This window comes from Pyxicephalus adspersus, chromosome 7 (genome assembly GCF_032062135.1).
Source record: "Pyxicephalus adspersus chromosome 7, UCB_Pads_2.0, whole genome shotgun sequence".
Classification (NCBI taxonomy): domain Eukaryota; kingdom Metazoa; phylum Chordata; class Amphibia; order Anura; family Pyxicephalidae; genus Pyxicephalus; species Pyxicephalus adspersus.
Window position 1 is genome coordinate 7,618,486 of NC_092864.1, and position 13,202 is coordinate 7,631,687.

The following is a 13,202-nucleotide window of genomic DNA, read 5'->3' on the forward strand; positions in this document are numbered from 1 at the left end:
CCTCCAAATCAGGGGCAGCTGGAAGTGTAATGAAGGACAGTCCCTCCAAATCAGGGGCAATTAGCAGTTATAGGAGAATGTGTGAGGCTGCTCCTGTGTGAGTCTGTTGTTTTCCAGCCATTGTCCCTCCCTGTCGGCTGGGACTCACGCATACTAAAGGCGCCTCCATAGCAACTCCTTCCTCTACAGTAAACAGATCTGCCCCAGGTGAATTGATCCCAAACTGACATATCGTACCCTCTCCAACACTCATGGACACCTCTAAAGACAGCGACCTCCCCCTAAAGGACCAAGTCAGACAGCTGAACAATGAAAATGTGAGTAGATCACACAAATAAGATTCACAGTTGTCAACTTTTTAAAAATATCTCCACGGAGGATTGTTTGAACTTTCACGCTGCCATGGAAAATATACAACCCTAATATAAGGGTATAAGGAAACTTTTAATAATAATTCTTTCTGGATTTAAAAGTTTAAATCAGCTACAAACTCTTTTGATGTTATATTTCACATGCAAATTAGTGAATTTATTACCTTATAAAGGACTTAATAATCTAAATAGCTTTTTATGTTTTAAATTCCGGATAGGCAGGTGACACATGTTTCGGGAGACAAGTGCTTTTCCCTGGGGTTTGCTGGGGTTGCACATGCAGGGGTTTACTACAGGGTGAATGCTTGTTCTATAATTTAATTTTTTTTATAATACATTTTTTGTTAAGTCTTTTATAGCCTTTTTTTATTTTGAAAAAGAAATCCCAGATTAATAAACTTTATAACATATTCTCTATTGAGGGTTTTATAAACTGCCACACTGTCATGGAAAGTCACCATTTATACCAGCCTTCTCACAGTTTTCTTACCTCTGAGGAACCATTGAAATAATTTTCAGGTCCTGGGGAACTCCTACTAAAATCATAGGATGTCAATGGAAACAAAACCTTCATTGGTGGTCAGTGGAAATATTTCCCCCCGACAGATTAAACTCAACTTAACTTACTTAACTCATAAAAGCTATGGTGTCATGCTACTGACCAAGTGGCATTGACCATGAATCTAGGAGGTCACCATCATATGGAAGCAGTATAAACCTGACTTGGGTTAACCCAACCTAAACTATTCAGTTTTGGCTACACAAAACTAGTAAAGACCAATTTGGATTGTTTAGACAAAATTAGGAAGGAGTAGAACCCCTTGTTAGGTTCTGTTTGCTCTCTGTGACCTCTTTGGTCAAATTTTTCTTCACCTTCTATGTGGAAGTACTGAGATGAAATCCTAACAAAAACAGCAAAGAAAATGAGGAAGAGGCTCTGAATATTCTCTAGAAACAAAATGGCGGCATTTCACTTTAGTTTGTATTTTGAAGCAAACCAGTCTCAAGTCAAGCTTCTCAAAAGCTCATGCTCTCCTTTGTTTTGCTTCACCTCTTCTCTGTTTGACCATCAAGTATGATAGAAATATGTTGTACTTTAACAATAATAATACTTTAGGGTATAGAGGAGCGAGTGAGTAGCTCCACTTAAGCTTTTGATGATTGCCCAGGAGCTGTCACATGAGATCTAGAGAGATTTATACCTATGAAACCACGAACTGGAAATCTAACTTGAGTGTACAATACAATTTTTGGTTCCTCTAGGCTCTAAATTGTGGTATGTATTCAACGCTCATCCCTACAGTTTCTTGATATTTCTACCATCGCAGTAACCCTAGCATTCTCTTCCCCCATAGATACAGCTGCTGGATCGGAATGAGAGGTTGTACGCCAAGCTGAATGAAATGCAGGAGAAGATGGGAAAGTTGGCTGGTTCCAAAACTGATCTTTCCTCCAGGCTGGTCCTAAGTGAGGAAGAAAAGCTTAAGGTACAACAAGTGGGATCTCATCAAAAGGATCTCATATAAATGGAGGGTCCCCAACAAGTGGCCAACTAGTTATGTAGTACTATAAATGTGTTATGTTCGAGCCAAAACCCCATAAACAACCATTCTGGGTTGACCTCTCAAAATACTGCATATTCTTTGACTTTTTCTCATCTTCTAACACATCTATGTTTGTAGATCTCAAAGGAGCTAATTGAACTTCAGATAGAAACAAACAAAATACGAGAGCATTACGAGGCTGAGACCTTCGAACTGAAGAACACGGTAAGCTGGTTTTTAAATGCATACATCGCAAGGCTTAAAAGCAACTGAGTCTACATCAATTTCTACTTTGATACCTTGGGGATCTGAAACTTTTGACTCTCCTTTAGGTCCTGGCACTAGAGAACCGTCTGATGACTGTGGAGCTTCAGAAAGAGAAGCTGACTGGTGAGTACGAGACTGTGAAGGAACGTCTACATTGGGTGGAGACCAACCGCAAGGAGCTGGCTGATGAGTACATAGTCCTGAAGAGCAACTACCTGGCCCTGAGCAAGGAACATGAACGAGAGGTGAGGTGGCTGTTGTAGGCAAAAGAGAGAGATTACAGAACGCATTATCACACTTAACGTTCCTTTGGAAAGAACTGCGAATGGTCTTTTCCATCTTCCAACATGAATTCCTAATACAGTATGAAGTCTGGGATGTCTAACAATTTGGTTTTCCAAAACAATATTGGGTGTATAGTATAATGGATTGTCATATACCAACACTTCTGATTGTTGACCTGCTATAGTTGAATCATGGATGCCGCCATTGTTGACAGTTCCTTATAGTCAACTGGTCATCATTTCTCCACACTCCCCATGTCCAACTGTCAGGCTCATTTATGTAATAACCAAGAACAGGCTTTGGAATTGATCATTCAGTTATCTGACTTCAGTACACTGGATTAGATGACTTGTGTTGGCTTCTTCTGTTCTCTGTTGAATAAGCCAGAATGTTTTTCTCTAAAGGTGGCCAAAAACGATGAGCTGAGTATGGAACTCCTGAACCTGGCTAAGAGAGGAAATGAGGAGAACTATTCCCAGTCTCGGGCCCTTGTTAATGAGGCCACTGCAGAGCTGGATAGGGTGCGTGCCATGGTGGACCGCCTGTCGGCACGCCGGATCAAGGTACAGGAATCAGGGCATGACATATGGTATGACCAGTAGTAAATAGTACTGCCATATTCAAAGTTAAAAAGTTGATGACTTTTTTCCTTTTTTTAGCCAGAAGAACTTGTTGCTTCTGAACACGAGAGAAGAAAACTAGAGAGAAGTGTAAGTTGTGAATGGATGCCAATTCTCTGCCAAACAAAATGTTCGTATAATAAAAAGATGTATAGAAAGGATGAGGAATGGGGGAAATGGTCACGCTGTATGCAAACATCTAATATGTCATACCTTTTTCTACCAATGTTTCTTCTACTGTCCAGTTATGAAAGAGACAGTTTAAAAGACTGAAAGAATCAGATAAACAATGTTTATCAAAGCTGAGAGGTTCATATCAGAGCTGAGAGTTCGCATGTGTCCACACCTGTTGTGCCTATATTAAGCACTTTCCACCCTCCATGTGATGAGTTTTCTGGGTCTACATACCTCTTGTGCCCATTTGAGGGTTTCCCAACATCTCTGCACCAAGCGCCTGGGCCTGCACACCTTCTTGGTCCATTATGAGGGCATCCAATGATCCTATGCTGAAACGCAATCTAAAAACCTGAAGTCATGAAGTTGTTCTAGTTGTGTCATGAGAGCTTGCTCTTATTCCTTGGCGGCAGACAGGAATTTCTTCTGGACTGAGCAGCACTCATGTAAAGTCTACTCAGTCCTGAAGTACCATGAGCTCAGCTAGCATGATAACCCACCCACAAAGAGTGCGTGAATGAAAGGATGAGATCACAGGCAATGGGCAGAATTATATGAGTCTCAATATATCTGAAGAAGACCAGTGGCATTGGATGGTGAAGGAAACTTAGGACAGTGCTGGAACATGGAGAAGGTGAATATCTTTTTAACACAGGTCTTCCATTTTTAAGATATCAGGTCTGATTCCTCATCAGAGACAACATGTTCTGTTAGAATTAAACTTGAATTATATTACAGTGCCCTAGTAATTGTTTTCTTACAGCTTCTCGGGAACCAAGACGAAATCAAAGAGGAGCTTGAGAGCATGAAAAAGATACACAACACACAACAACATAAGTTGGAGGAAAGAGTGTAAGTCGTCTTACTTTAGAACTTGTAAGTCATATCAAACATCCTAATATTTGGGTATTGATATCCCATACATTATCCAGCAAGTTGACTTCAGTTACACTAAAGATGGTGTGGATGACTACATCTATAAGCTGGCCAAGCAATAGAAGACCCAGAGCTGGAATCATGCCAATGCTCCATGTGAGTTGGGGAATTCCCTGACTACGCTGGAGGTGTGCTGGTGCAAAACTACTGATTCTACACAGAGAGCAAAGGTCCTTCTCTATAGAATTCTGGCAAGGGACAGACTTTCTACCCTGCTTGTGTTATTAAACCGTTTGTGTTAACGTTTTTCTGCCAATACAGTCTCTTCTCCCTATTTGCACCATGCAGATGCTGGATCTGTGGATATTCAACTTTAATTAAAGGACGTTAAATTAAAAGATGGGGTCGGGGTGTTAAAAGATGGGAGCCACCATATTGTTTTTTTATTGGTGCCCTACACAACATTGGGGTAGTTATTACCGTGCCCAATTAATTTATTTTTTTGCCTACACAGCTTTGGCAAACATTGTGGTAGTTATTAACTTGGCCAATGAATATACCATTGGAGTTTAATGGATTTTAATTGGTATGACTGCAAAGTTTGGCTATGTGTTGGTAGAAATGTTTATAGTCATCAGATCAGCACCTTTGATGCTGCATGTATTTAAAAATGACTTCAGTTTTGTGACCTGCATACGCATTTACAGTAACTCTGACACATTCACCAACAGGGTAGCATTGGGCAAGGAGCTACAGGAGGCCAAAAGGGCTATTCGCAACACCCAGCACAAGATGGCTGAACAATCAGCGGTAAGTGTTCAATGCTGCTGTATGGAAGAAACCTACCTCCTAGGAGCGATTCTCTATGGAGAATAAAGTAGCTTGCTGATTTGGTAAAATCCACAGGCAGTTTACATCACCAACAGATTTGATAGCAGTTTATGATTCTGAAGTTTCACTGACAAGTACATTAACTTAGAGTTGACCTCCTGGCCACCATTTGATCTTCTTCTTGTACTGTGATACTTATTCTGCCTTTCAATTATTATTGATTTATACTGGGAAAGAAGAAAGTTCAGACATGAACAAAAAACACTCAGTTCAGGCTCTTCCCTCTCTTTGCACCATGCAGAGACTGGAACTGAACTTTATTTTAAGGGGTTTGTTGGGGTGTTATAAGATGGGGCCACCATATTTTTACTTTTATTTGTGACCTACACAAATTTGGCAAACATTGGGGTAGCTATTCCTTAGTTTTGCAAAACAGAAAGTTCATTGGCCATGGACAATTAAAAGACAAATATAGAAACTGTTTTATTTATCAAATGATTTGTAGAATAATGCCAAAACTCAACGCTTTACATGTTACGTAGTTGACCACCAAAACGAGGGACAACACATTTCAAACCTAAATGAAGGAACAAACATTGGCTACTAGGGAAAATATACTTGTAACTTATTCAATGGATGCAACCAATATGGTTGTCTTGCTGTGATTGGTTGAATGGCTACTTATGGGTCATAGGTAGACCTGAGAAGAACCTTTGATTTACCAGAAATGGGCATTTAGACATCAACATTCTTTCTCCAGGTTCTCCTGACATCCCAAAGCCAGATGAAGGAAGTTGAGGCAGAAAACTCACGTCTCCAGCTTCAACTAAAAGAACTGAATGAGGAATATCGGTCCCGTCTCAACCGTTACATCCAAGACCTGGCTGTAAGTATTGGCTTTGATGGGGCCAATCACAGCCCTACCTCGTCGCACCATTGTCTATTGGTTGCCCAAAACTACTTAAATGTGTCCTTTAGAACAACCATGAGGGTGCAGTCCAGTATAGATAATATTTCTGTGAATGATAATAGCAGATTGTCCCCTCTGGTCTGTAGGAATACGTAGATGGAAATATGAGAAATGGCTCCACCAGTAGACAGCAGCTAGATCCTGCTCGGATGAAGCACTTTGTGGACAGCATGCTGAGCGACATGAAGGCCTCGCACAGATCTAGAGAAGAGCAGCTCGCCAGCGCCACCCGGCAGTACAAAAAGAGGATGCAGAATCTGGTCAAAAAACATGAGACTCTACTCATTGCCTATCGGTAAGGAGCTCCGATACACACCAAAGATGAAGCCCAACATTCCCAGTACTGTCTGAGGGACCACAGAACCAGGTCATATGGTCTGTAGCTGCAACTTGAAACCTTGAAAAAGAAAGCCCCCTCTTGTGTTCTCATGTTGTTAGAGCCACACAATAATCTTTTTTTTATCTCTTAATAACATTGTATATCTTACAGCATGGTATGGTATTTTAACAAAATTGGCTTTTAAATGCTGATTAGTGTCCTCACAAGCAGTGCTCTGCAGTGGCCGAGCTGAGTAATAGCCGCACACTTCAACAGGGCTGTTACTCTGTGCTGATTTATGGGTGCACTGGGTTTCTATTGGACTGTGCAGCCATATTTGGACACCATGCACATTTTCTAAAACAGGAAATTGGAGATCAGTAGATAGTCCTAAGACAAAGTATGGTGAGAATGTCCTCTTGTTTCCAGCACACAGTGATACATGATGCATGTACATGCTGCTATCCTGTCTTACAGCATGCAGAGGGATCAGATTATGGCTCTGGGAAGCAATGATGTGGACCCAGGACCTCCAGAGCACCATTTCTCAATCACTGACCCGGAGCTTCAAAGCCAGTCTATGGTGGAATTAAACCGACTGAGAGAGGACAAAGCCCGGCTGGAGACGGAGATCCAGGATTTAAGGGAGAAGGTCGGTAGGAGAGAGTGCGGTCTTCCGGCACAATTTCTAAAAACGTTTTTTGAAAACTTAATACTAAATTTTAACCACTTGCAGACAGCTGCTGGTGCCCTAGAGGCTGTGAATGCTGGCTTCCTCCAGTGATTAGATGTTATGTTGTGAATAGTCTGTACTGCAATTTATAAATCATTCACCTCTCAGTTTTACCTAGATTTGCCCGTTAATTTGTTAGAAGATTCTTACTCCTTACTCTTTACTACAATAAGCATTATTGGATGAAACTGCCTATTTCACCCTCTAATGTACAGATCAACAACCATCTAATAGGTACCCCTGAGCGTTTCTGACATGTCTTTACTACAACCAGACTTCCTATATGTTACTAATTCTACAACTGCACTTTTATGTTTAGACTTTTCTACATCTGCACACTGTTAAGATTACCTATGATAGTTAACTATCATATCCCTGAAGAAGCCTATTCGTGGCGAAACGCGTTGGATTATATACGGCTTAGGCACGGTCACTTCATTTTTTTGCTCAATTGTTTTGTTGTTAGGAGCACGTTGTCACATTTACCTGTTCCTCACTAAAGCACAGACATTTCTCTCCTGCGCATGCGGGCAGTTCTGATGTTGGGAGTGGCTCTGTTTCCCAGCTTCCCAACTCCGCTGGCCAATCAGAAAATAGCCTCTTGATCAGCCCTGGCTATTTAGCTGACTTTCAGACTGCATTCTGTGTTTGTGTAACAAGTCTTCACTAGTACCTGAGCTCCCTAGTTCTGTGATCTAGTTCCTGTACACCTGTTGCCTAATCCAGTGTTTCCTGTGTCCAGCTACTGTGTTAACCCCTCGTTGTCCCGTCTGTTGGTTCCCAGCCAACTTCCCTTTGCTGTTCCAGTGTTCCTGTCTTTGTATATCCCCAAGTCTCCTGTGCCTCCCGTTGTTTCCAGTGTCTCCTGTGTTCCCTGTGCACGCAGCGGCCCCTGTGTCACTGCTGTCTGTCTCCTGGATCCCTGGCTATTGACCCCTGGCATGTGACCTGACCTCTCTTGCTTGCTGCCTCCCTCGACCCCGGCTTTCCTTGACTATCCTCCTACCTTTGTGATTTTGTACCGTGCTTGCCCACCTTGGTATGCCCAAGGACCGTAACCTGGCCGTAACAAGCAGCGCAACATCCTCACCATCAGAGGCTCTGGAGAAAACCTGGTTACTGTTTAGACTCGCCTTGGCCCTTCCCATGGCTCACGCCACCTCCATTCAAGCTATAGCACCCCCTAGTGGTCCTGTCTCTCCATGCATGACACATGTACGTATAGAACCTGAAAAAGCCATATCCTGTGAAATGTTAAACAGGTATTGGGTGTTTAGTCACATGTACAATTATTTACCAAGTGTGCTGAAATACATAAATAACGTTTCAAACCAAGTTGTGAGCCGCAAACCTCTTTTCTTTTTCCTTTTTTATTATACATATTAGCTATTTTAAGAGGTGGCTCAACCTAATTTATAGTACCAGTAAGGGGAATAATACTTACCATTTTTTTACTCTTGATAGGAGATCCACAATTTCCCAATTTAATGTATAGCGCTGCATAATATGTTGGCGCTATATAAATCCTGTTTATTAATAATAATAATAATAATAATTTCCTACAGGTTTATTAATAATAATAATAATAATAATAATACGGTGACTGCTGTGCTATTTTGATCAATTCCCACTAGGTGGCAGAACGCGTCCCACTTTTAATATGTAATAAAACAAGCAAGGTGCAGGGATTTGAATGATTGTGAACAATGTGACAGCCAAATTGATGGGCAAAAACTTTATAATTGACCATTTTCATACAGTCATAGTTAGGTTATGAAATTTGTTCTCCTTTTGTATCCTTAGACTAATAACTGTTTACTATTTTTTTTTGCAGAGACGCATCAATGAAAATACAACTTCCAATCAAAAGTAAGTTTAAGGAAAAGTTCAGGTTTTTTTTTTAAGTTCCCTTAAAGTTGTTTTTTTCAAAAAGTAACAATGCTCAAATGCAATGATTTACCATTTTGTGCAGTACCTTTATTTTACCACTGGGTGTCAGTCTTCTGAGTTAAATGACGCCCAGAGTAACAGAGAGGGCATACTATGAAAGCAGGGTGTCATGGACATGGCCTGACTTGCATTTAATGCTGAGCTGATGACATTACATCAGTGCTGCTCTCTGCATCACTGAGGAGGATGGTAAACCCGACATGTCATGTGACCAGCTTAAATCTTGTGGAGAGGATAAGTTTGAAATATAAAACATACGGGGTTATATGTTTAAGGGGAATGCAAATGTTAGGAAAACATTGTGGGTGGCAAACCTAAAGTAATTCGAGCAAATATATTATGGCGTTTGGGCCCAGTAGGTGGTCATTGGACATTACATGCAAAGGTCCACCTGATGAGCAATCAACATACCATTCAATGGCAGACAAAGCTAACAGTGGGCCCCTGTGCAAAACTGACTAGTGGGGCCCTTGTCCAGAGCTGACTAGTGCCCCTTCTTCCAACGGCAAATCTTCAGTTTTGAGAGATACAAGCCGCCAGCGCTGAAGCTGCTGGTAACTTTTTGTTTCACCTGCCACAGACTGGGGGCACCTAGCCTGGCACCAAAGGATGGGTAGCTGGGTTGTGCAAGCAAAGTTCTAAGGGCACGTAGGGGAAGAAGGGCAATGTAAGACTTCTTAGATTGTAAGCTCTTTAGGGCAGGGTCCTCTTCTCTGTGTCACTGTCGGTGTCTGTCATTTGCAACCCCTATTTATTGTACAGTGCTGCATAATATGTTGGCGCTATATAAATGCTGTTTGTTAATAATAATAGGACTGTGCAAGGTACTGTGGGGGCTCCTACTGGGTGCAGAGCAGAATGACACACCTTGCACACTGCTATGTCCGCCCCTGGTTCCATTGTAGATTGTCAGTAGGGGCGCTCCTTGGGTTTTGTGCCCTTGGATGGGATTCCAGATTTCAGAAGAAGATATTTTATCCAAGTTCTTGCACAGCAGTAACAGAAGGGTCTTCTTGTCCTCTACAGAATACAAGGTCAGCTGAGTGACGAGAACTGGGCTGAGATCAGGAAACAGCTGAGAGAATTCACACACAATACACAGGTCAGTGCTAAACATTGGGTCATAGCCGACCATACAGCTCCTATAGGCCCCAGATTCACCGGGGGCACCCAAGTAAGTTTAGTCCAGTATGTGATTTACACAATTTTTTTCACTCTAGGAGGAGCTGGAGAGGGAAAGGAGTCAGCTGTTATCTCGGGCGTTGGTGGCAGAAGAGCAGGTGGCGGAGCTGCAGGAGTATGTGGATAAACATTTAGGAAGGTAGGGGCACTTTAATTGCCACTTGTCCATTTATAAAGCAGTGAATCTGACATTCACCAAGCATTGCAACACATATAATCTTGGCATAATCACCGCCAGAAAACATTTGGTGAATGTTGGGAGAAAAATTCACACCATCTTGGCCTAATTAGGATGAATCCAACAGGACCCAACCTCATCTTTCTTTTCCTGCAGATACAAGCAAGAGATAATGCGTTTACGTAAGCTTTTAGGCAACGAAGGTCCGCGAGCCTTTAGTGCAGACGGCCCTCCCTCCTACCTATCCAGAGGCGCACGCACAAGCAGCCATGACATGTGACCAGACCCTGCCCCTAGTGGCTCTCTTTGGTACTACCCACAACACAACCATGGACTACACACTCACCACCAGCCATGTGCTGATCAATGTCAACCATTTATTATGAGATATTTGCATGGAAAGACTGCCTTAGTCATAATCGCCGGTGCAGACAATATCGATGAAGGTTGAAGATCTCAGAATAATTTATTGGTGGTACAAAAATATCATTATTGTAGGTGGATATATCACAGATATATTTATATTAACATAATGGATAAAACCCTTTGTACATTTATATTAAATTATTTAAAAATGTGATTCAAATAAAAAAAATTGGTTTTATGATCCTGTTGTAAGACCCCCTCTTGTCTCAGCACAGAGGTACCAGAGAGGTGCTGTGTGATCACCTGAGCTGATATTATAAATATAAAAGATATTTTGTATTTTACTTTCAGTTTTCACATTGCATTTGCATTGTGATAATGTTAGTGTTATTGTGCGCATTACCACTGCACATGGCAGCACGCAAATCAGGCATTGGTGCCATTCATCCCGGAGGTTCAGTTGAATTGCTGTGCAGTGTACAGTGAAATCACACATATAGTACATATATATTATAACATACATAAATAAAAGATAAAATATGTCCACCGCAGATAAAATACACACATTAGCCCCAGAGTCTATTTTGTTTCATTGACCTGAGAAGGGATATTTACAGCCAAAATCTTTTGGGCTTGTCCGCAGTCACACTTCAGTCCCTTGCTGATTGGCTGTCGCAGCTTGCCGAACAGTCCTAACATCGTAAGCCCAGGCTCTATCAATGCCCTCTCCAATGATGGTGTTGGGTTTCCATGTGGGTAAAGGAAAGCGACCTGTCACCACACGGGCATCGTCAGGAAGCTCGTTCAGCATCTTGTTCTCCAACAATGTGAGCTGTAACAAAAGACATAAATAGATCAATAAGACAGGGACAGAATACAAGTGAAAAAAAGGTAACACACCTCTCCCTAAGGGCAAGTTGCATTCCTGAATGGTTCTGATTACCTGTTTTTAGGAAACATTACATATATTCTGTCACATCATTTAGGGAAGGGTAGGTTCTCTTTCTAACTCACCTTACCTCCTGATATTACTAGCAAAGATCCGACCAACACGGAGCTATAGCAGTGATTGGACCAACCTGGAACAATAGCAGGGATCAGACAAACATGGAGCCATAGCAAAGATCAGCCAACATGGCGCTATAGCAGAGATCAGAACAACATAGAGGTCTAGCAGAGATCATATCAACATGGAACTATAGCAGGGATCAGACCAACATGGAGCTCTAGAAGAGATCAGACCTACATAGTGCTCTTGTAAAGATCAGACCAACATGGAGCTCTAGCAGAGATCAGACTAACATAGTGCTCTAGCAGAGATCAGACCAACATGGAGCTCTAGCAGAGATCTGACAAACATGGAGCTCTAGCAGAGATCAGATCAACATGAAGCTCTGGCAGAGATCCGACCAACACGGAGCTATAGCAGTGATTAGACCAACATGAAGCTATAGCAGGGATCAGACCAACATGGAGCCCTAGCAGAGATCGGACCAACATAGAGCTCTAGGAGAGATCAGAACAACATGGAGCTCTAGCAGAGATCAGACCAACATGGAGCTATAGCAGAGATCAGACCAACATGGAGCTCTAGCAGAGAAAAGATCAACATGGAGCTCTAGCAGAGATCAGACCAATATAGAGCTCTAGGAGAGATCAGAACAACATGGAGCTCCAGCTGAGATCTGACCAACATGGAGCTATAGCAGAGATCAGAACAACATGGAGCTCCAGCTGAGATCAGACCAACATAGAGCTCTAACAGAGATCATATCAACATAGAACTATAGCAGGGATCAGCCCAACATGGAGCTCTAACAGAGATCAGACCTACATAGTGCTCTAACAGAGATCAGACCAACATGGAGCTCTAGCAGAGATCAGACCAACATAAAGCTCTAGCAGAGATCAGACCTACATAGTGCTCTAACAGAGATTAGACCAACATGGAGCTCTGGCGGAGATCCAACCAACACGGATCTATAGCAGTGATTGGACCAACGTGGAACTATAGCAGGGATCAGACAAACATGGAACTATAGCAGAGATCAGACTAACATAGAGCTCTAGCAGAGATCAGAACAACATAGAGCTCTAGCAGAGATCGGACCGACATAGAACTCCAGCAGAGATCAGACCAACATAGAGCTCTAGCAGAGATCAGACCAACATGGAGCTCTAGCTGAGATCTGACCAACATGGAGCTATAGCAGAGATCAGACCAACATGGAGCTCTAGCAGAGATAAGATCAACATGGAGCTCTAGCAAAGATCCGACCAACACGGGGCTATAGCAGTGATTGGACCAACGTGGAACAAAAGCAGTGATCAGGCAAACATAGAGCCATAGCAGAGATCAGACCAACATAGAGCTCTAACAGAGATCATATCAACATAGAACTATAGCAGAGATCAGCCCAACATGGAGCTCTAACAGAGATCAGACCTACATAGTGCTCTAACAGAGATCAGGCCAACATGGAGCTCTAGCAGAGATTAGACCAACATGGAGCTCTAGCAGAGATCAGACCAACAT

General features: G+C 42.2%; 2 protein-coding genes across 2 annotated transcripts in view; one reads left to right on the top strand and one right to left on the bottom strand.

Annotated features, from left to right (window-relative positions):
• The first annotated feature begins 163 nt into the window (after nt 1-163).
• Nucleotides 164-10,669, top strand: CCDC78 (coiled-coil domain containing 78). The gene is made up of 15 exons (XM_072417368.1): nt 164-317; nt 1,727-1,858; nt 2,054-2,140; nt 2,248-2,427; nt 2,872-3,030; nt 3,127-3,177; nt 4,025-4,113; nt 4,869-4,947; nt 5,729-5,854; nt 6,025-6,233; nt 6,735-6,909; nt 8,825-8,859; nt 9,967-10,042; nt 10,161-10,261; nt 10,457-10,669. Exons 1-15 carry the CDS (start codon nt 252-254, stop codon nt 10,578-10,580), a joined length of 1,689 nt encoding a protein of 562 aa, XP_072273469.1. The 5' UTR covers nt 164-251; the 3' UTR covers nt 10,581-10,669.
• A 78-nt stretch (nt 10,670-10,747) lies between these two features.
• ANTKMT (adenine nucleotide translocase lysine methyltransferase) overlaps nt 10,748-13,202 on the bottom strand; it is a gene marked incomplete at its 5' end in the record, with an annotated part of 4,655 nt that continues 2,200 nt past the window's right edge. Inside the window, 1 exon segment of the mRNA XM_072417369.1 lies at nt 10,748-11,498. Coding sequence (XP_072273470.1) covers nt 11,310-11,498 — 189 coding nt within the window.